The sequence below is a fragment of the Poecilia reticulata genome, chromosome 7 (genome assembly GCF_904066995.2).
Source record: "Poecilia reticulata chromosome 7, P_reticulata-male-v2, whole genome shotgun sequence".
In the NCBI taxonomy this organism is placed as follows: domain Eukaryota; kingdom Metazoa; phylum Chordata; class Actinopteri; order Cyprinodontiformes; family Poeciliidae; genus Poecilia; species Poecilia reticulata.
In genome coordinates, this window is record NC_088836.1 from 28178033 (window position 1) to 28197438 (window position 19406).

Below are 19406 nucleotides of genomic sequence, written 5' to 3' on the forward strand. Positions count from 1 at the left end.
TAAACATATGCAGAAAAAAAAAGATGTTATTTTTAACTGGAATCTGAATGTACCTGAGAAACTGGGGGCTCATAAAGATCCAGCTGCAGCCTCTGGACAACCTCGTTAAAGTCCCCAGCATCAAAACACACCACATCCTTGGTAATCCGAGGGCGGTTATCCCTTTAAGAGATCAAATTAAAAATAATCAAGTAAATAATCTTCTTATATTGTGGTTTGGGAAATCAACCACACTGCAATAACATCAAATCTTGCCAAGTATTTTTGGCTAGTTTGAAGTGAAAATAACTTGGTACACTTGAAATAAGACAAAACTAATTTACAAGTAACTTTTCAGCAAGAAAAGTTTAGAATGAACTTGTATTCTTTAAAAAATAATACCTACACTGGCGGCTGCACAGTGGCGCAGTTGGTAGAGCTGTTGCCTTGCAGCAAGAAGGTTCTGGGTTCGATTCCCAGCCCCGGTCTTTCTGCATGGAGTTTGCATGTTCTCCCTGTGCATGTGTGGGTTTTCTCCAGGTACTCCGGTTTCCTCCCACAGTCCAAAAACATGACTGTCATGTTAATTGGCCTCTCCAAATTGCCCATGATGTGAGTGTGCATGGTTGTTTGTCCTGTGTGTCTCTGTGTTGCCCTGCGACAGACTGGCGACCTGTCCAGGGTGACCCCGCTTCTCACCCAGAACGATAGGCACCAGCAACCCTCCCAAACCCATTAAGAGACAAGGGTGTAAAGAAATTGGATGGATGGATGGATATCTGGCTGAAAAGTTACTTGTAAGTATATTTTTGTACAAAAACTGGACTAAAATATAAGTTAAGATTACGTGTTTTTGCAGTGTAGTTAACAACAGTTAGGCAAATCTGATTATGCTCAAGGAAACGCACCCTTCTCCAAAGTGCACAGCCTTCAGGACCCCCACAGCAGCTGTGCTCTGCCAGTCAAAACTCTGACCTACATGATCAGCATGGGCCTTAGTCCGGTCTTCGAACAGAACCTCTCTGGGTTCACTGGCCCTCGGTAGGTAGTGCAGGTTTTTTATTTCATTCATAGATCTAAAATAATCAAATAAATGAGTAGAAAAGCAGCAGATGAGCAGCCGTTTTTCTTTTTAGTTAGAGGTAGACGTCAAACTTTCTTGCACAAGCTCTTACCTGCGACGCTTAAATGGAGACTTGGGCATATCAGCCGTTGGAACCATTTGCTCTCCCGGTCTGACCCACATGATGGGTCCGTCGTCACTCTGAGAGCGACAGTCCAGCTTCAGACTGGAGAGGGTTCCCCAAGGCAGGGTCATCTACAAAACCAGTCACAGACACAGACAATGCATTTAAATGGGGATGATTCAAGGCAATTTCTGCAACTGCAAGACAATGTATGCCAGAATACTGAAACAATATTCAAGATCTAATGAAATTTGTTTCTTAACTAATCTGAGCCCAACATACAATGAATTTAGTGAAAATGACAGCATCAAAAGTACATGTTGAATAACACTTGTTGTTATATAAGGGATTTTCTGTGAGTTAGCGTATGATTCTTAGTTTAAACCGACCACACAATGATGAACATTTTCTAATCTAACATGATTAGAAAACAGGAGGCTGTTATATGACATTTAAAATATAGGATGTCTCCCTCTTCTGGCAGTTTGGGTTGTTGCAGACATTTTTTCCTTTCATGTTCATATTTTTCTAGAATGAAACTCATCTGCATATAGTCAAGCCTTTGGGGCTTTTTTTCTTTTTTTTTTATTTATTACAATTCAAGCACTTTCAGCCTGCATCATCTCTGTTTCTGCATATCTTCCAGCCGCCAATGACACCTAGGATATCCGCATTTTCTTAATATGTGTAAGTTGAAGCAAAAATCAGGATGAGATGAATATAAATAATTTAGCTAAATAGCTTTTCCTTTTCTTTGTCTTAACAATAAGATGTAATTTTGATACTAAAAACAACAGATTCCGTACCTGTTTTTGCTTGCCTTTCTCTAAAATACTAATACACTCTTGTATTTAAGTGATAAAGCTGCTACAAACACAAACTCTTACAGAAGCTAGATAAATCTCTCTCCCACCTTGAGAAACGGCGACTCCTCCAGCATGTCCAAGAACTCTGGGAAATAATCTCCGACTTCTTCGTCCACGGCGCCGACCAGGCTGATCTGCCTCATGGGTCCGGCTCGGTACGTTCCGGAGCAATACGTCCGGCTCACCTGGGGAAAAAAAGTAAAGGAACCTTTAAGTGCTACAAGCTAATTATCTGTAAGCCAAAATAATATTTTATCAATATGAATGATAAATGCAATTATGGACCATAGAAATACAAAACTTTTTTTTAAAGATTTATTGCAATTTTTTACTTTTTCTTTTTTTGTTTAACACGGTTGCACTGCATCCTGTAGAATGACAACACAGCAATCATTATTACTAGCTTGAGTTTTCTCTCGATAGTTACAGCTTTAGTAATGAATATGTAATAAAAACACAGCTGTTCCATCAAGCAGATGGTTTGAGAATGAATAAAACCAGCCAGACTTCACTGTCTTTTCTTTTTAGCAGAACAAAAACTGTCACAATTAGCCGCCTGCCAGAAATGACAGGTTCTGCTCTAAAGCCCTTCAGAAATCCACATTACTACTAATGGATTTCTGATACGCCCACATTTACACACCAGTAATGTTGCAGAGCACAGTGTGTGAATCCCATTAAACCATTTGGTTATTTGCACATGAGCTCCAGGTTGTTAAAGGTGTGTAGAGCTACAGATAAAATGTTACATGCTGAACTCTAAGTGCTTAGCAAGTTCAGCGGATAACTCTCGCCATTGTAGATTAATGAAAAACATTCAAATGTGGCCACAAAGAAATACATTTCTACCAAAAAAGCCTCGATATTTCTAGATTAATTTCACATATTTTCTAAAAACAACAACAAAAAAAAGAACTTTCTCGGATGTGGAAAAAAAAAAAGAAAGCCAACAATGTACGATGTTAAAAACTAAGCTATATTCTGACATTGTGAAGTCACAAATTTTCAATGAAAAACAAAAACTCAGGAGTTTTTCTGAGGTTTTAAAGTCAGACATTTGCAACAAAATTTCAGAAATCCTCAGAGAGTTAAATGCATCTGGATATTTTCCACAGGTAAGTGGGGTTCCTGTATCGGAGCGACATGTCCCGGTGCAGAGTCGTCAACAGCACAATGTTTTTTTTACCTTTATCCATACAAATTTACTATTTTGTTGACTTTCACAATTTTTAATTGTTCTAGAAGTTTCAAAGTTTTTTGTTCCAGTAATGTACTGCTTCCCAGCCACATTTAATCTTTAATGTCTACTAGTCATTGTGATATACCTAGTGTGTAAACTGGTACCTGCTGGCATATGTTTTCCATCAACAGCAGTCACAGCATAGAGGTAAATATTACACAATGACATACAATCATCATCATCCAGAGCTTACAGCCCTTACATATACAGAAAACTTTCCAGTGGGTGAAATGATCAAATGTTCCCTACATGAAGGGGAAAAAACCTGCTAAGCTCTGTGACCTCCAATCAACATCCTCTACAAACCTTCCTACTTCCTCTCTTCAAAAAGCAAACATCAACAGATTTAGGGGTCAGAAAATCAAATTTTTCAGAGCAGATAAATCTCTATTCCACTGACAAGTACAAACTGTAAATATGAATGTCAGATTGCTTTAAACAGAAAAGCAAAATTGTTTTGTTTTTATCTAAATGACAGGTGACTTGCCTGTCGTTTTGCGCCAACAATTTTATATATTTTTTGCATAAAATAAGAGTAATAAAACTGGTCAGAACCGGAGCAGAAGTTACTTCCAAATAAAAGTTGCCAGAATTCTAGTTTTTCGAGTTGCGATTTTTTGTCACCATTGTGTTGGAGGACAAACAGACTGAGCTCTCAACCAGGTTTCTGCCCGTTTCACCAACTCAAATTTAAGACTTTTCAAGACCTTTTAAGACCATTGTGAATGGAATTTAATACCTAAATGTAGAAAGAAATGTACAAACTATGGAGTATTAGAGTAACGGCAAGGAAAATAAAAGAATAAATAAAATTACGAGTCATAACATTACCACTTTATTCTAGTAATATGACATTATGTTAGTATTACATTGACTTTAGTCATAATATTCTCGTAATATTATGACTTTTTTCTTATAATTTTTAAAAAGTTTTTCTTAGTATGGCCCTAACTCTCTGCCGTACGAGTAATTAGTCCTGTCAAGACAAAATTTAAGACCTGTGATTAGCATATTGAAGACCAACTTTATAAAAACCAGTTTAAGACATTTTGAGGTCTTGATTCTAGATACATAAATTAAAAGACTTTTTAAAGATCTGCGGACCCTGATGGTGCTTTTCCAGTATATGTGTCAGAGAATTCACAACAGCACAGCCTACTGAGAACTAGGATTGTTGGGTTGTTTAAATTTGAAGCCATGCTGTATCAACAACATTGCCTTCCCCCCCCCTCCTTTACGTACCTGAGAATGGAAGTTGCTTATAGTGGTGGTCTCAATGTCTTTCTTGCCCAGTATTTCCATTTTGACAGGTGTGTTGGGGAAGTTGAAGGCGAAGTAGTCCAAGAAGTCAGGCAGGTACGAAGCCGCGCTGTGGATCACAGTCAAGGCGTAGACCGCTGCACCTTTGGGCTTCTCGGCAAAGGTCAGCTCCAGGAACTCCCGGGCGAATCCCTCCATCTCAGCTGGACTGAGGCACGCCAACTCGTCGGCGTAAGCGTGCAGCACAAATCCGCCTCCGTTGGGCTGCTTCTCCTCGTGAATAAAGCGTCCATATCTGGTACCGGTCTGGAGGCAGGAGCTGCGGATGTAGTGGTCCTGATGCGAGAGGAAAGGTGTGTGGCCCATTTTGAGCGCTTGGAGGTAAGGTGGACAGTTGTCGACAGGTTCTCTGCCAGGAAGTCGAGTGATTTCTTGCTTTATCACTCCGAGCAGCGGAGCTTCAGGGTTAACAGGGACTGTGAGGTCAGCCCCAAGCCCGGTGCATACAGTCTGAACCGCTTTGGTGTGCAGATGTCGGACCTTCTTGGCACCCTGATCATCGTCACGATGCTTCTTCTTCTTTTTCTTCTTCTTCAGAAGATATTCCTCTAGTGTCAGAGATTTCCCATTTTCATTGTTGGGCATCAACTCTGAAAACACAGAATTAAAAAAGTCAGGCAAAGTTAGAAAAATGGAGAGAGTTGCTTGTGTTGCTGAGAAATAAATTTGGTTATTTGCAATCAATATCTCTAAAACAATAATCAACTTCAATCTCTCAATGTCATATTTTATTGATATGTAGCACCTCTACTACCTTATAATAGGATGTCTTGTTTTAAGCAATGTTTTTACATAGCATTTGTAATTCTGAGGTTAGAATAAAGTATAAATGTTTGTAAAGACTAGATACAACAACACAAACACAATATGCATTTCTGCCTTTTTTAAAGACAAAATCAAAGTCCATCAATCAATAACTCAAACAAACTTTAATAGTGTACCACTTTTTCTGCAACTTTATGCTATATAAACAGTTTCATGAGCCTGAAAACCTGGTAAAAACCTAACAGGTAAAGACATATTCAAAAGAGGTTAGAAAGCCCTAAAATATCCAAATCGGTCAATGTATTAAACATGATTAATGCAGTGAAAATATAATGTACATTCTTACTAAAGAATAACTACAAAATGAAAATTGAAATTATTTAAATACAAAGGAGAGACAATGGAATGATAAATAAAATGATAATAAACCTAATATAAAAGGTGAATAAATAAGCTAAATAAGAGCTCGTAAACAATATATGCATATAATTTATAATAACATGAAAAGAACAAAATAATGGCACTTATATACAGCAAATAGAGGTAAATGAGTGCTTAAAGATCAAATTAAAATTACTAATTTAAAATTATTTGCTCATTCACTGAAAAGAAAGGCGCATTTTAAACAGTCAGCTCAGATGTTTAAAATGTAAACACTACTGAACCTGCTATATAATAAACTAAGCTAGCTAAAATGAACCGTTTACAAGCTACTGTTGACACATGTGATGCCGCTGGTCTGGTGTTGGTATCAAACGGCTTGTAGCCGTTAAAAACACTCTCAAATAATAAGCTCACCTTTTTTCTTCTTCAGTTCAGGAAGCTTCACGTTAGCCTCCGAGTTTTCCTTCTTCAGCTTCAGCTTGTGCTCCTTCTCCCGGTGCTTGTCTTTGAGCTCCTGCGGCTGGGCCTTCACCACTTTGAGGGGCGTGAAAGTGAAGAGCGCAGGTGGCTGAGGGGGCACGGCTCGCTTCTGAGCTGGGAAAGCGGGCTGCAGGCTCTTCTTGGTACCGTTGGTGAGACCGTGATGGTGGTGGCCGTGGTGGTGATGGTGGTGGTGGATGTGGAGAACGTGTTTGTCCGTGCTGAAGTTCTGGGCTTTGGGGTTCTGCTGCAGCTGATGCGGTTGGTGGCTCTGGATCTCGGCGTGCTGCTGCTGGTGGTTGTGGTGGTGATGATGGAGCTTCACCTTTTTCGCCTCTTTCTCAAATCTTTCTCTTTTGTCGGCTGAAGGCGACAAATCCCTTTTCTTCTTCTTTTTCTTCTCTTTGATGAATCTGTCATAGCTGTCCCTTATCCGTTCGTCGTTCACTTTCGCACGGAGCAAGTCGACTTGAGCTGCCATCTTTGCACGTACAGTATGTTTAAAGGGCTCGGGGCTTGCACTGCGCATGCCCGCGACAATTTGTAGTTCTTATCCTAACAATTTGTAGTCAACTTAAACATTTTTGACGATGCTGCGCATGCGTTGTGGTTGCATTGTGGTTTTTGTAGTTTGCATTTGTCGCATGGCTTCTTGGGAGTTGTAGTTGAACTTGAGGTGACTGCGTGCGGCTCCGCACGCACTCTTCTCGCTCAGCTGACGTCATGGTTAATTTTATCACACCCACAAGAGGGAGTGCTTCCAGGCGGCAGACGCTGAACCGTTAGTGAACATTTTCAGCAGAAAATTAAAATAAAGAAAACATACGGTTTAAATAAACGGTCAAGAACGTACAACCCCCCTCCCCCCACACACAAACAAAAAGCAAACAATAATAATTTTAAAAAATAACACAGTTGTGGTTACCGCAAACTGAAAATTAAGAATTATACTGTTTTTTTCAGGGAGCACAAAATCGGTTAATTATAGGAAGTCAATGTGTCAGTAAGGAAATGTTGAAAATATGTGAAAGTTTTGTTTAGCCATCGGCATACCTGCCTTTTCTGAAGTCTTCCATCTTCTCGAAGATTGTGAAATTAACAGGATGTGTATGCTGTAAACTTTTTTACTAACATTGCCTGGTATGAGACAGAATGAAATATTTGAACTCGGTTATGTTTAATCAGTAAACCTTTATTTATCAGTGCATGAACAGTATGCCATGATCAATTTTTTTTTTCACCCATTGCATAACATTTCCTATCATTTCCCTTAAAAAAATAATGGAACAATTTACATAGATTTTTTTTTTCTTCATGAAGGCATTTTTTTTATACAGGTGCTGTACAATTTATAAACATTTACAACTACAATGATGTCAAAACTATGACTTTTAAATATGTTGGAGCAATGCAAGGCCACAGCATCAGACATGGTAAAGATATGAACAGTAAAAGTGACAGTAGCCCATCATATCAACGTGAAAACAGACAATAAATTATTCAGCGGCCTCACAGACAAACATATGCGTTGCGTCTGCATATGCAGGCAGGGGGATGAGGGTTGGGGTTAAAGCTGACTTGTTTGTGCAGAGCAGAGGTTGGAGCACTAGATGTCACTCTAGTCCACAGTAGGAAGCTACATTTTTTTCTCTTGTTGGTGGAGCACAGTTGTTGTAGTCGATGCTTTCGTAACTGTTACATAGTTTAACACCAGAAGGAATCCCATTTTGATCAGACTACCAAAGAATCAGAGCAGACGTTTTCACATTATGTAGATGTGTCTGCAATCACAAACAAGCAACTTTCATGTCAAAACTGAAGATTTAGTTGGATTCTTTTAAGGGTCTGGTTTTGTGTATGAAACAACCTTGTCAACCATGTTGGAAATAAATGTTAAGATTTACACTTTGAGTATAAGCTACAGTAAAATACAGCACCAGTCACAATGATTGGCAGCGTTGGTAAAAGATGTGTAAAAAGCCTTAAAATAAGTTTGTTTTCATTGCAGTGGGACGATCTTAATAAGAACATTGACGAAGAAACGTACATTTTTAGTACATTATTTTGTGAAGAAAACATTTGATCTAATTTAATAGATATGAGCACCCTTAAAAGTCTCTTTTCTTGGACAAAGACAAATTTCCTACTCGTAGTGAGGAGGATGGTAGGGAAGTTGGTATGTAAAGGTTGAAGCGCTGCAGCAGAGTAAACTCTTATTCAGATAAGAGTAAGATTAAACTTTCTGGCAGCCAACACTTTAGGTGTGTTTCTTGTAAAACAAAGTATAAAAATATGTAAAGAAAAAAAACCTCACAGTTAAGCAGGGTGGAGGACAGGTATGCTGTGGGTCGCAACAACTTTATTATCATTTATATTATCATAAAGATGATTGTCTTAACAAGGGATGTCTTTTTTTAAAATATCGGTTCGAGGTGATGCTTCTGCAATACACTATTCAAAGATTTTATGGCTTTTTGCACATCTTTACCAGGAGTGCCAATGCATGCATCTGGCATTGTACATTAAATATTTGAACTAGGGTTGAAGTTTTTTTGTGCCTCTATTTATAATACAAATACAGATATCAAAATATTTTATGCAAATTTAAAAAAAGGAAAGTTTGTACTTTTATCAGTCGTATGACTGCTAATTTATTTATCCTAAATATGTTCAATGTTTGAGTAATCACTTCGCTAAATATTACATTTTTCAGATTAAGTACATTGGATCCTAAAGGAATAAATAAAACACACATCGGCACAGTGCTGCTAACAGTCAACAACATGATGGATGACGCTGCTTACAGGCCGTGAGATATCATGTAAAGTCTGAGGCTTTTAAAATGGGGATTTGTTTAAGCAATGATGTGTATCTACATGTTCGGCCTCCACCTAAGTGCACTCGACATGGACGCGTGTGTAGACTATCCTGTTTGCTTAAATTCTCACATTATTTTCACAACACAAGTACAAAAGGAAAAACAAAAAAAAACATTAGATCTATAACCACAAGTATCTGGTCTGCTCATTGATGCATATAAAGCTTCATAGTAGTCCTCCCACCAACATGGGATTTATAACTTCACATGTTCGGATGCAGTCACACAAATCACAGCTTTCATCGGCTTTTCAAAATGAAAGAAAAAACTAAACTAAACAAAAACGTTTGTCTAATTAGATCATTTGAAGAAAACTCAGGTCCCTTTTGGGACTATAACAGTGAATAAACCCTGCTCGGTTTCAAAGCTGTGAGTGCTTGAGTATGCTTGTAATCCTTCAAAAGTAAACACACAGAAAAAAAAAAAAACACAGATTCCTTCATGTGGCTCGGGTAGACAGGGTGAGCACTTCATTTGGACTCCTCCAAACTGATTCACAGTGAGCGCTATCAGGAGCAGCTTCCATTTGACCGGAGTCTCTGATTGGCACAGAACAGATTTCCATCCAAAGACCCTGCTCACAACTCATCTGACGTGGCCGTGCAGCAGAGTCAAGTACAAATACTTGTTTTATGTCAGAGATCAGCAGCTTGGTGCAAACCGTCTGAGGCAAACTGGGTGAGAAAAAAAAAACCGAGACGTATAAATGAGAAGGTATGTTGCTGGTTATATTTTGATCCGATCTTTCCGACCCGTGTTCGGTTCTCGCAGGCCGAGCTTTGTCTCCATCCAGCCCTTGAGAGATTTCAGATGTCTGCATATGTGGAGTCCACGTGGGACTGGATCTTGGTCGAGCTGGGAACTTTCCACGGGCCGGGGGTGATGGGGGTCTTCTTGCTGGTGCTGGTCCCGTTGCAGTTGGGATCCTGGATGCTACTGCTGGAACCTCTGGGGTCCCTTCTGTTGGCTTGCTCGGCCGGCCCCTGATACTTGGCCTCTGGATATTCCTTTTCGGCTCTCTCTCTTCTGCCCCTTTGGCCGGCGGTGGCCGGATCGGCGTCCGACCCTGCCCTCTCCCTGTGGGATTTCTGCACCGCTGCCTCTTTCTGAGCCCTCTTTCCCTTCTTGTGATAATCATCGGCCCCCCAGCTTTTGTCTCCACTCTCTGCAGCCCCTCTCTCCTGCGGGTAAGTTGCATCCTCCCCCTTATGTCTCCAGTCTTTCACTTCCCCAGCCGGTTGTTGTCCAGCTGGGCGTCTGGGGCTCTGAGGGTCTTCTGGGTTCCTTGAATGCAGGACAGGATCATGCTCCCTCTTGGAGCCCTTCCTTGGACTAGAGGAGCGCTGGTCTCTCTGCCCAGGAGTTTTTCTTTCCTTGCTCACATCCTCCAGTGTTTTTTGGGGGTTCTGGGAATGCTCCACATTATCCACCTGACCTTCTGCCGCTTTTCTGGGACTGCCTGATTTGTAGTCGCTCTGCCCAGTTTTTCTAGGGCTAGTGGAACGCCTATGGTTGTGAGTAGGGACCTGCTGTCCTCTTGATCGGTTAGCTTGTCTACCATGCTCCTGTCCAGCACCGGGGAAACCAGGCACTCTGTAATCCCCGGCTGATGGCTCATCAGGGGCAAATACTTTGGAGGAAGATGGTGACCATCCTGTGGACGGGGAAGCTGGAGATGACTGGTCATCAGATGCAGAGAGTCTGGGAAAGCTTGTCGTCGGAATGGCTACTTTGTCTTTTGTACCTGGGAAAAAATAAATAAAAATTAGGAAAACATTTCTGCAAAGCATCCAGTGGATGTCAGTGGTTTAGAGACCCATTTCAAATGATCTTAAAATTGTTTACAACTTTAAAAGGTGACATTTATTCCATACAATTCAAACAAAAAACAAAAACCTCTGCAATAATCTAGAAAATAACAAGGAACATGGTGGTGGTAGTTGCTTTCTTTAGATGGAACTAAATGAATTTGTCAGATTTGTCCCAAAATCTTTAGGAAGCTGAAGATTAGGTAAGATTTTACTTTTCAGCATCACAGTGAATACAAGCAAACACCCAAATCAACAAGAGAAAGCTTCACCTGAAGAAAAAAAGGTTTGGAGTGGTCTGGACAAATCCAGAACTGAATTTGTTGGGTGACTAGAAGAGAGATGTCTCCATAATTTGGTAGATTTTTTGCAAGATAGTGAGGTAAAATATTACCAAGTCAAGATGTTGAAAGCTAATAAGGTTCTACTAAAAGAGTCTGTGTACTGCTTTTGATATAACAACTTGTTAGCTTAAGGTTGTGCAATCACAGGCAATCGCATATAGCAGAACTGAATTAAATACTATTTAAGGTGGAAAATGTTTCATTGTCTCTTGGGATATATAAAAACGTAAGCATTTTGCTAGGGGTGTCTAAACTTTTGAGAGCTACTCTGACACTATTGCAGGGATTCAAACATCATGTAAAAACTAAAACCTCTTCATGTGCTACAAAGGCAACAAAAATTACGATAAAAAACATCATGCAACAGAAGCAGCATCACACTTTCTGCAATAAGCCTTTGCAATCTCCATCTAAATATTGGCCTAGCTTCAGATATGCATCAGCTGGAAGGGTGCTAGGGTTCACCCGGGACTGACGTTTCAATTTTCCACCGAGCTGATAAGAAGCGCACAGCCGTGGCTCTGAGCTGATATAGGCGGCAGAAAAATTCAAGAGAGGAACAAAAAAAAGAAAAAAAGCCGAGCGATGGATCTAGCGGCGCTGAAATGAGCTTTTTGGATTTCTCGGAGCAGCAACTCATACGAATTATTTCTTCTTCTTGTCTTTGAAATTAAAAGGCTGATGCCAGTGAATGCACACAGATCCTGTTATCACCTGTCACTCTTTGATCAATAACAGATTAAGAACTTTTCCACAGTTTTTCTCTTTTATAGAAGAGGATGTGATGGAAGAGGCATTGTGGACACATTCTGGTTCTTTACCACAGGACTCACTGCTTTAAAAACAAGAGTCATACATGTAGTGCTTTGCAAATGTATTAATAACTCCTGACATGTTCACATTTGTTCATGTTATAACCACCAACTTTACTATATTTTTCCCTTGGACACTGGATTGGACAATGAATCCGCAATGGATCTCTGCAACTCTTCCAGACATATGCGTGAATACATATGTATGCCACACATTTCAGATTTTTAGATCATTGAAATAATAAAAACTGTGTATCATTTTCCTTTGCAAGTCCATCACACAAAATCACACTGACCCTTAGAAACATTCAAGGGACGTGAATCCTTTTGCATGACACTGTACCCGTTTCAGTTAACATGAAAGTACACAACAGACAACACTTGAAATCTGAGAGACTTGAAAATTAGAGGCAAAAAGTTTTACCAAGTTTATTAGAGACAGACCGAGAAAAGCAGTGAGGCCTTTAGTGATGTTCTGGTTTCATGTAGAAGCACAAGGTGGAAGAAGAGTTGGAACCTATAGGAGGAAGAGATAAAAAGGTAGAAACAGACAGCCGTGCCAGAGAGGAAACACAGAGAAAGCCAGGAGGATAAACAGCACAACAGGCAGACTGAGTTAGAAGTTGTGGATGAGAATGACAAGAGAGAAAGGTTAAAGAGAAGCCTGAAACTCATGCATGTGAATCGGGATGCAGCTTCCTGCCAAACATATCGCTCTAATGTATGCCTGGTTAATGCTGTTGATCTGATGTGTGTGCAGGCGGATGGATACTGTGACTCACTGTGATCTGGGACGAGGCCCTGGCCGGGTCGGAGCAGCAGGTGAACCTTGTTGCCCCCTGCCTGGATCAGCTCGATGGCCCGAGTGTGTGTGATGCCCTGAGTGGCCTCGCCGTTGATCTCCACAATCTGATCCCCAACCTGAAATTACAATAGTTTCAGTTTACAAGCATACTTCCCATGCTTTCACTACGACCACAAGTTTATGATGGATGGACGGACGGATGGATGTCAAACAAGTGTTGAAATACAGAGATATTCAAGAGATACTTTTTCCTCTCTTCATAAATACACTAATCACACTCCACACTATTCCAGGATACAAAGAAACCCTGATCAGTGTGTTGTTTATTGGGAGCAGCCTGTGGTACCACCTGGTTTATCAGGATGTCAGAGAAACAACTCACATGTATCCGTCCATCTTTAAGAGCAGGCCCTTCCTCGGCCAGGCGCAGAATGTACAGGCCCATGTTGTACTCCTTTCCTCCTCTCAGACTGAAGCCGAAGCCGCGCTGACTGCGCTCCAGTTCCACCACAAAGCAGCCCTGTAGTTCCCAACACAAGGAAGCGAGCTTCGTTACCTCAGGAACCTTGCAACAAAAGCTGAATAGGTGTAATTCTGGCTCTACTTTTACCTGTTTGGGGCCAGATGTGGCGATTGCTGCCATCTCGTTCGGTTGAAGAGAGTTCCTCATCTCAGACTCAGCGGCCCTACCACAGAGAAGACGGCAAACATGTTATAATGAGACACAAAACAGAAGAAACGCTAGAAGACAACATTAAAACAAGAAGTGGTGTTAATATCTACACACTTCCATGTTGTGATTACAGCAGTGTAGCCTCTCTCTGTTGCTTTCATTACAGCATGTACTGAGAACTATAAATCCTTCAAAGAGCTGTGTTGCTTTTACATTTCCGTGACAGATAACAGCGGCACGCTTTAATGCTTCGAAGAGCTCATTACAATGCCTTTGTGGGAACTTTGCTGCGCTGACACACCATCTGAAGAGCTGAGAACTGCGCCGAGCAGTTTGCTCACTTCAGACTGCCAAGCCGAAGCCGACAGCCGCTGCTCATATCTGAGCCCGAGCTGAGCCGAAGCCAAGGCATGCTCTGGTGATTAAAAAAGGCATTAATGCAAAGTCCAAATGAAGCCACTGAAAAGGGATTGAGGATTCTCGCACAGGTAATCTTGTTTGAAGAAAGTTTACAAAGAAAGAAAGCCCGTTCATTAATCCTTCGCCTTTTGCTTTCCTCTCTGTCCAAGCAGTGACCACTGGGGGATTGTCTGTGCTCTTTGGTAACAAGATGTGTGCAGACCACATGAGATGATAATGAGCCCCATGGTGGTGCAGAAACAGACGAGCATTGTGACTTTGGGAGGTAATTTGTGATTTCAAGTGCAAGAACCGGCAGTGGACCGTCTCGTGTCTCGGTGTGGGTGTACAAGTTTCTCTGATTCAACACAGTGGCATGTTGTGAAATATGAAATATGCAAAATACAAAAAGCAGGAAACAAATTAACAGAAGTTTGGGAGCTTCTGCAGAACCTTTACTTTGATGTCTAAAAGCAACACCTTTGCTTGAGTTTACAAAACCTTCTGCAGTGAAGTTAAGCCATTTTAATTAGTCCCAAGGTGCTTAAAACAAGATGTAGGTAAAAAAATTGTAAAAATAATACATTTACAGTTGAAATGTGATGTATAAAAACAAGCATAATATTTTTTTCTTTTTCTGACATTAAACCAGATAAAAGCTCACTCTTCTGTCTTATTATGAAAGCATAGCTTTACAAAATTATGTTTTAACTTTTTTTTTTTTGCAAAATTCACATTTTGCATGTCTTTATCCTTCCAGTTTTGTCTCAACTTATTTTTGAAATATTTTTCTGTTCAAGCCGACTAAACCTATTGCATATCGTTGTGTGTTACTCTACCTGTCTAGATGACTGGAAGGCTGTTGGCCCATGGCTCTATGTTGGCTTGAGGGACTGTGCTTTACTGAATTTGCTCCAGATGGAGGAGCGCCATCTGTTAGAACAGAGGAAGCATCAACAGTCCTGTTAGCCCATTAGTAAAAGAAAGAAGAAGTTACACCCTCCTAATTAGCCGGACAGAAACCAGAGTAACGCCTGATTACCTTCTTCAGGCACGACAGTCAGCGTGACTGTGTTTCCGGCGTCCTTTATGAGCTGAACGATGTCGTTGTGCGACAGCTCCATGATGGACTGGCCGTTGACAGCAGATATACGGTCCCCCACCTTCATGTGACCTATGCGGTCTGTGGGGCTGCCCTCGATAATACGACCGATTTTGTGTGGTATGACTGTCATAAAAAAAGATGAAAGGAAAAACTCTGACTTTTGGCATGTTTCAATGACATCATGATTCTACATCCAAAGAGAATATGTCACAAAATAGCAATGTCTGATATTTCAGTAAAGGTAAAGAACTATTTTGTCTCTTGTGTTTTAACAGTTGCACAAAAAACTAATGATGTCAGGTGTGGTTCTAGCGCTGTAATAACAAGGCCGTGTTTATTGGAATGAAGTTTATTGAAATCGAGCCACAAACACATTCCTTTCAGAGGAAGTCAAATTAGGCAGCCTGTTCATTGAATGCACCGTTCTTTATGACGTTTGCAGTCGAAGGTAAGCCCAGTGATGCTGCGATAAGCTGTGTTTCTTTCCTGGAATGCGTGACTGACAAAGCTTTTATTGTCATTTACTTTGCATCATCTCTTTTTTCCTTCATCCTCTGGAAATTATGCCTGTCCCAGTGCTTCTGTGTTTAACTCTCTTTTATGAATCACTGACAGAACTACTACTGCCATTACCTCTGGTTCTTTTTTCTGAATGGAAGAATTTCTGAGTAATTATCATGTATTAGGGCTGCAACTAATAATTATTTTAGTAATTTGTTATTCTATCACTTATTCAGATTGACAATCAATTAATCATAAAAAATTGACATATTCTGCTGATTTTTCATTGAATCACTTATTCATATTTATATGATATTATAAATAAAAGATGCAAGAAAGCAAATGAATCAATTCCTTTTTTAAGTAAGAAAATAAACAATTTGATTGGCTAAAATGCTATAACATTTTCATTTTTGGCAAATGTTCAACTGTATACGCCTTCAGTATACAGTTGATCATTTGTAGCAAAGAATGCATCTGCAGCTAAAAAAAACAAAAACAAAAAATCTTCTTACTCTACCATGTGAAAATTTAATCCGTTTCTACTTAGCTTAACATTAATGCCATGTAGGGATAATTTGGTGATTATTTTGGGTTTAACTGATTAATAATTTGATAGCAAAAGATTTTTAATAGGATTTTCAAGAATTTTCAGAAAGGACTAATCCTCTAGAAGAGTTCTGGGATGAACATATTTATAAACAAAGGTGGGTTTTTCATCTTAAATGCAAAATGTTCAGATTTTTTGTAAAGTCTTTTTATTATTAATTATTGCTCTGAATATGATGTTCTTTCAGCAAATTGCCTTTTGTCGAGTCTGTATGCTTCAGTTAACGATTAATCAATTACTAAATTAGTTGACGATTATTCAAAAATTGATTAATCACAATTCATCGTTTCAGCCCAGCCTTTGTTTTTCTTTCCCATAGAAAATATTCCCGGCTCAGTGATTTCATTATCAGCTGTTTCTCTTGTCTAGACAACCCTTTTGATTGATATATTGCTAACATTAATTATGCATAGTCATAAATTTCCTAAAGATGGTACTACAGAATCACTGCGCCTGTGCTTCTTTTCTGTACAAAACCACTGACAGAGTTATTAATAACATACATTGAAATGAATGGATTTGAAACACTTGGAGTCTATATAGATGGGGCTAAATTAGATTTTTGGTTAGAAGCTGTTGCTATAATCAGAAACTTGAAGTAAGCAAATCCTGATCCATTGCTGTGCTGATTTGCATCAATTCTAAATCTGATCAGTGAAAACAAAAATCAAGCGTGCGTCGTGTTTGTGTTTGCTCCACACCTCCAGGTGGGGGTTTGTTCTTTGATGTGAGGATAACAAAACCAAAGCCCTCATTGTCTTTCCGCTGCAGGGTAACATCAAAGCTCTCTGGTCTGGTGAGCTGAGCAGGCTGGACGGCGTTTGGCGCCTCAACGCGAGGCACTTTGGGAGAGCTGTTGACCAGAGCCGAGGCCACCTGCTGAGGCTGCTGGCCGCTCTCTTCCTCTTCGCCACCCTCTGAGGAATGACAAAACACAAACAAGACAATGTTTGTCAGATACAGGCTGGTCCGAACAGACCGGTTTAAACATCAACAGAACTTCAGGGCCACCAGTAAATGACTAATTGGTTGTATGGTATTTAAAATAAGATAAAATTGTAAGAAATGAATGTAGATAAAGATGAGAAAAAATCCAAATAATTTCTATTCTTTTTCATTATGTGTTTAAATCACATATTATATTTTGATATTTCTTAATTTGTTTCAGAATTTTTGTCGTGGAATCCATCATCAAATAATTAAAACTGTCTTCTAAATAATCAATAACTTTGATTTGTTTGGTCACACATTCTATAAAATAAATTATTGATAAACAGCAGCACAGGGGCATGAAATAGTCAAATGAAACAGAATTATATATCTTCTCATTTTATTTTCTAATCGTCTTTTATATACATTTTAAAAGAAATACCAATAAATGTATTTATATTCAGTTTTATTTATAAAATCACATATATTGGTATATTTTACAAACGTATGTAGGTGTTAAATTTGTGCTTTTGGTCCTCGGGAGATTTATTGCTTCTTTTGAGCAGAGAACAAATCTAAAGAAACTGATATGTGAAAAAAAGAACATAAAAAAAAAAAAACAGACCACAGTTATTTGAAATAGCTGAAGAGGATTCAACTCAGTCCCTCTTTGTTGAATGCTTGCTTTGTGATCTTTAACCAGCCTATTCATCTTTCCAAAACCCAGCAATAAAAGCAGAGAGTCCTCATGACAGATGATTATTTTCTGCACAGTCATTAGAAAAAGTGCTCCTGCTAAGGATAAAGTGGCTATTTGCGGTTTTAAACCGGCCTTATTTCAGCAGGAGGTATGAGCTGCTGCAGAAACACTTTCAGAAAGTACTTTGAGATGTAAATCAGCTCAGCTTTTTAATGTCGCAACAAAGCGACCATTTTATTTCAGCCTTTTTGTAAAATAGTTATATCTTTAATGAAATCAAATTAAATGCACTTCTTTCAAAATGTAGAGAAAATGCCTTCAAAGCAGAAAGTCATCGTTTTAATCAAACTTCATTTATTCCAATTTTTTTCCAACAGGGAAGTCACCCAGAGCAAATTTAAAGGATTACCGAGCAAATCCCACATCAAAGCCTTTTCCCCGAGGTTTTCCTCCAGCATGCTGATCTGAGGCAAATGAGGAGATGAAGGAACTGTGCTGCGAGTTCCCTCGGAGGAGCGCAGAGCTGATTATACACAGCAGACCTACCTGTGTGTGTCAGCTTCCGGCGGACGGTCAGCATGACTTGGCCGTTCCGGGCGGCGTTGGTCATCAGTTCCAGCACTTGTTTGTGCGACTTGCCCTTAACGGGAACGCCGTCTATACACAGCAGCTCATCTCCGGCCCGCAAACGGCCGTCCTTCTCGGCTGCGCCGAGTGGCACAATGGCGCCGATGTACACCTGAAGAAGAAATCAAAAATGATCTGCGCTAGAAAGAGCACATCGACTGGTTGATGTGATTACTAGGAGTTTATATTAATTGATAGTCTGTTTTGTTTTTGTAAGCTTCCAATCATCCCACATAATTTGTGAAACTCACCGGTTGATCTGGCCCCTCGCCACCCAGGACTCTGAAGCCAAAGCCCGACTCTTGGTTTCGTTTGATGAACACATCCAGGTCCTTGGTATTAGGTGCTGAAGACAGGAAATAAATAAGAGATGGAAAGTTTTCACCAGGGTCAAAAATGATTCATTTGGAAAAATCACATACATCAAGAAATCACGCTACAAGAAAATCAACCTTCAGGAAGTCAGGAAAATGTGTTTATATAAATATTCGTTTTTCAAATGTAATAGCACACAGTTTATTATTTGTCAGTACAATTTTTAGTCAACGTTTCAGACTAAATATCCATATATCTTCGTTTTAGTTGAGATCAGATCGTGGAGCTAACAAGTCCTGGGGGAAACCCAAAGATCCCTGTTCCAAGCTACACTCTCCAGCTTTCTCTTAGGAATCCCAGGGGGTTCCAGGGCTTGAAGGGATATGTAGTTTATCTTGTTTTCCCTGGAGTTTCCTCCCAGAGGTGTGCGCTTGGAAACCTCTGCATGGTGGCATCCTGGTCACATAACTGAACTCAGAGATATGGACTTATTTTGGTCACACCACACAAAGTTCTACAATGTCACTATGACAACAGCACCTTTGACATTACTTCTGAGAGAGTGCGACTCAAACTAATTATTTTCAACCTGTGATGTGCAAACAATGAACTACAGAAATCTAAGAAGCAATTTAAAAGGAAACTGAACATTTAGGCTGCAAGAGAGCCAGAGAAAGC

The 19406-nt window shown here is 39.8% G+C and overlaps 2 protein-coding genes across 4 annotated transcripts in view; both read right to left on the reverse strand.

The window, feature by feature from the left end:
- Positions 1–7066, reverse strand: part of rsbn1 (round spermatid basic protein 1) — a 10409-nt gene extending 3343 nt beyond the window's left edge. The window contains exons 1-6 of the mRNA XM_081609247.1: positions 6156–7066; positions 4515–5182; positions 2080–2217; positions 1155–1297; positions 888–1055; positions 54–162 (exon numbers count right to left, since the gene is read on the reverse strand). Of these exons, the coding sequence (XP_081465373.1) occupies positions 54–162; positions 888–1055; positions 1155–1297; positions 2080–2217; positions 4515–5182; positions 6156–6750 (1821 nt within the window). The 5' untranslated portion in view covers positions 6751–7066. The remainder of the gene's footprint in view (positions 1–53; positions 163–887; positions 1056–1154; positions 1298–2079; positions 2218–4514; positions 5183–6155) is intronic.
- A 326-nt stretch (positions 7067–7392) lies between these two features.
- magi3a (membrane associated guanylate kinase, WW and PDZ domain containing 3a) overlaps positions 7393–19406 on the reverse strand; it is a 133707-nt gene continuing 121693 nt past the window's right edge. Inside the window, exons 13-22 of one of the 3 annotated variants that reach the window (XM_008414487.3) lie at positions 18665–18759; positions 18333–18525; positions 16858–17073; positions 14983–15168; positions 14780–14873; positions 13479–13554; positions 13251–13388; positions 12846–12984; positions 12508–12580; positions 10754–10843 (exon numbers count right to left, since the gene is read on the reverse strand). In XM_008414487.3, coding sequence (XP_008412709.2) covers positions 12528–12580; positions 12846–12984; positions 13251–13388; positions 13479–13554; positions 14780–14873; positions 14983–15168; positions 16858–17073; positions 18333–18525; positions 18665–18759 — 1190 coding nt within the window. In that variant the 3' untranslated portion in view covers positions 10754–10843; positions 12508–12527. Of the gene's footprint in view, positions 10844–12505; positions 12581–12845; positions 12985–13250; positions 13389–13478; positions 13555–14779; positions 14874–14982; positions 15169–16857; positions 17074–18332; positions 18526–18664; positions 18760–19406 lie in introns of those variants that run through there. The other 2 variants (XM_008414485.3, XM_017305879.2) reach the window with 2 other exon arrangements.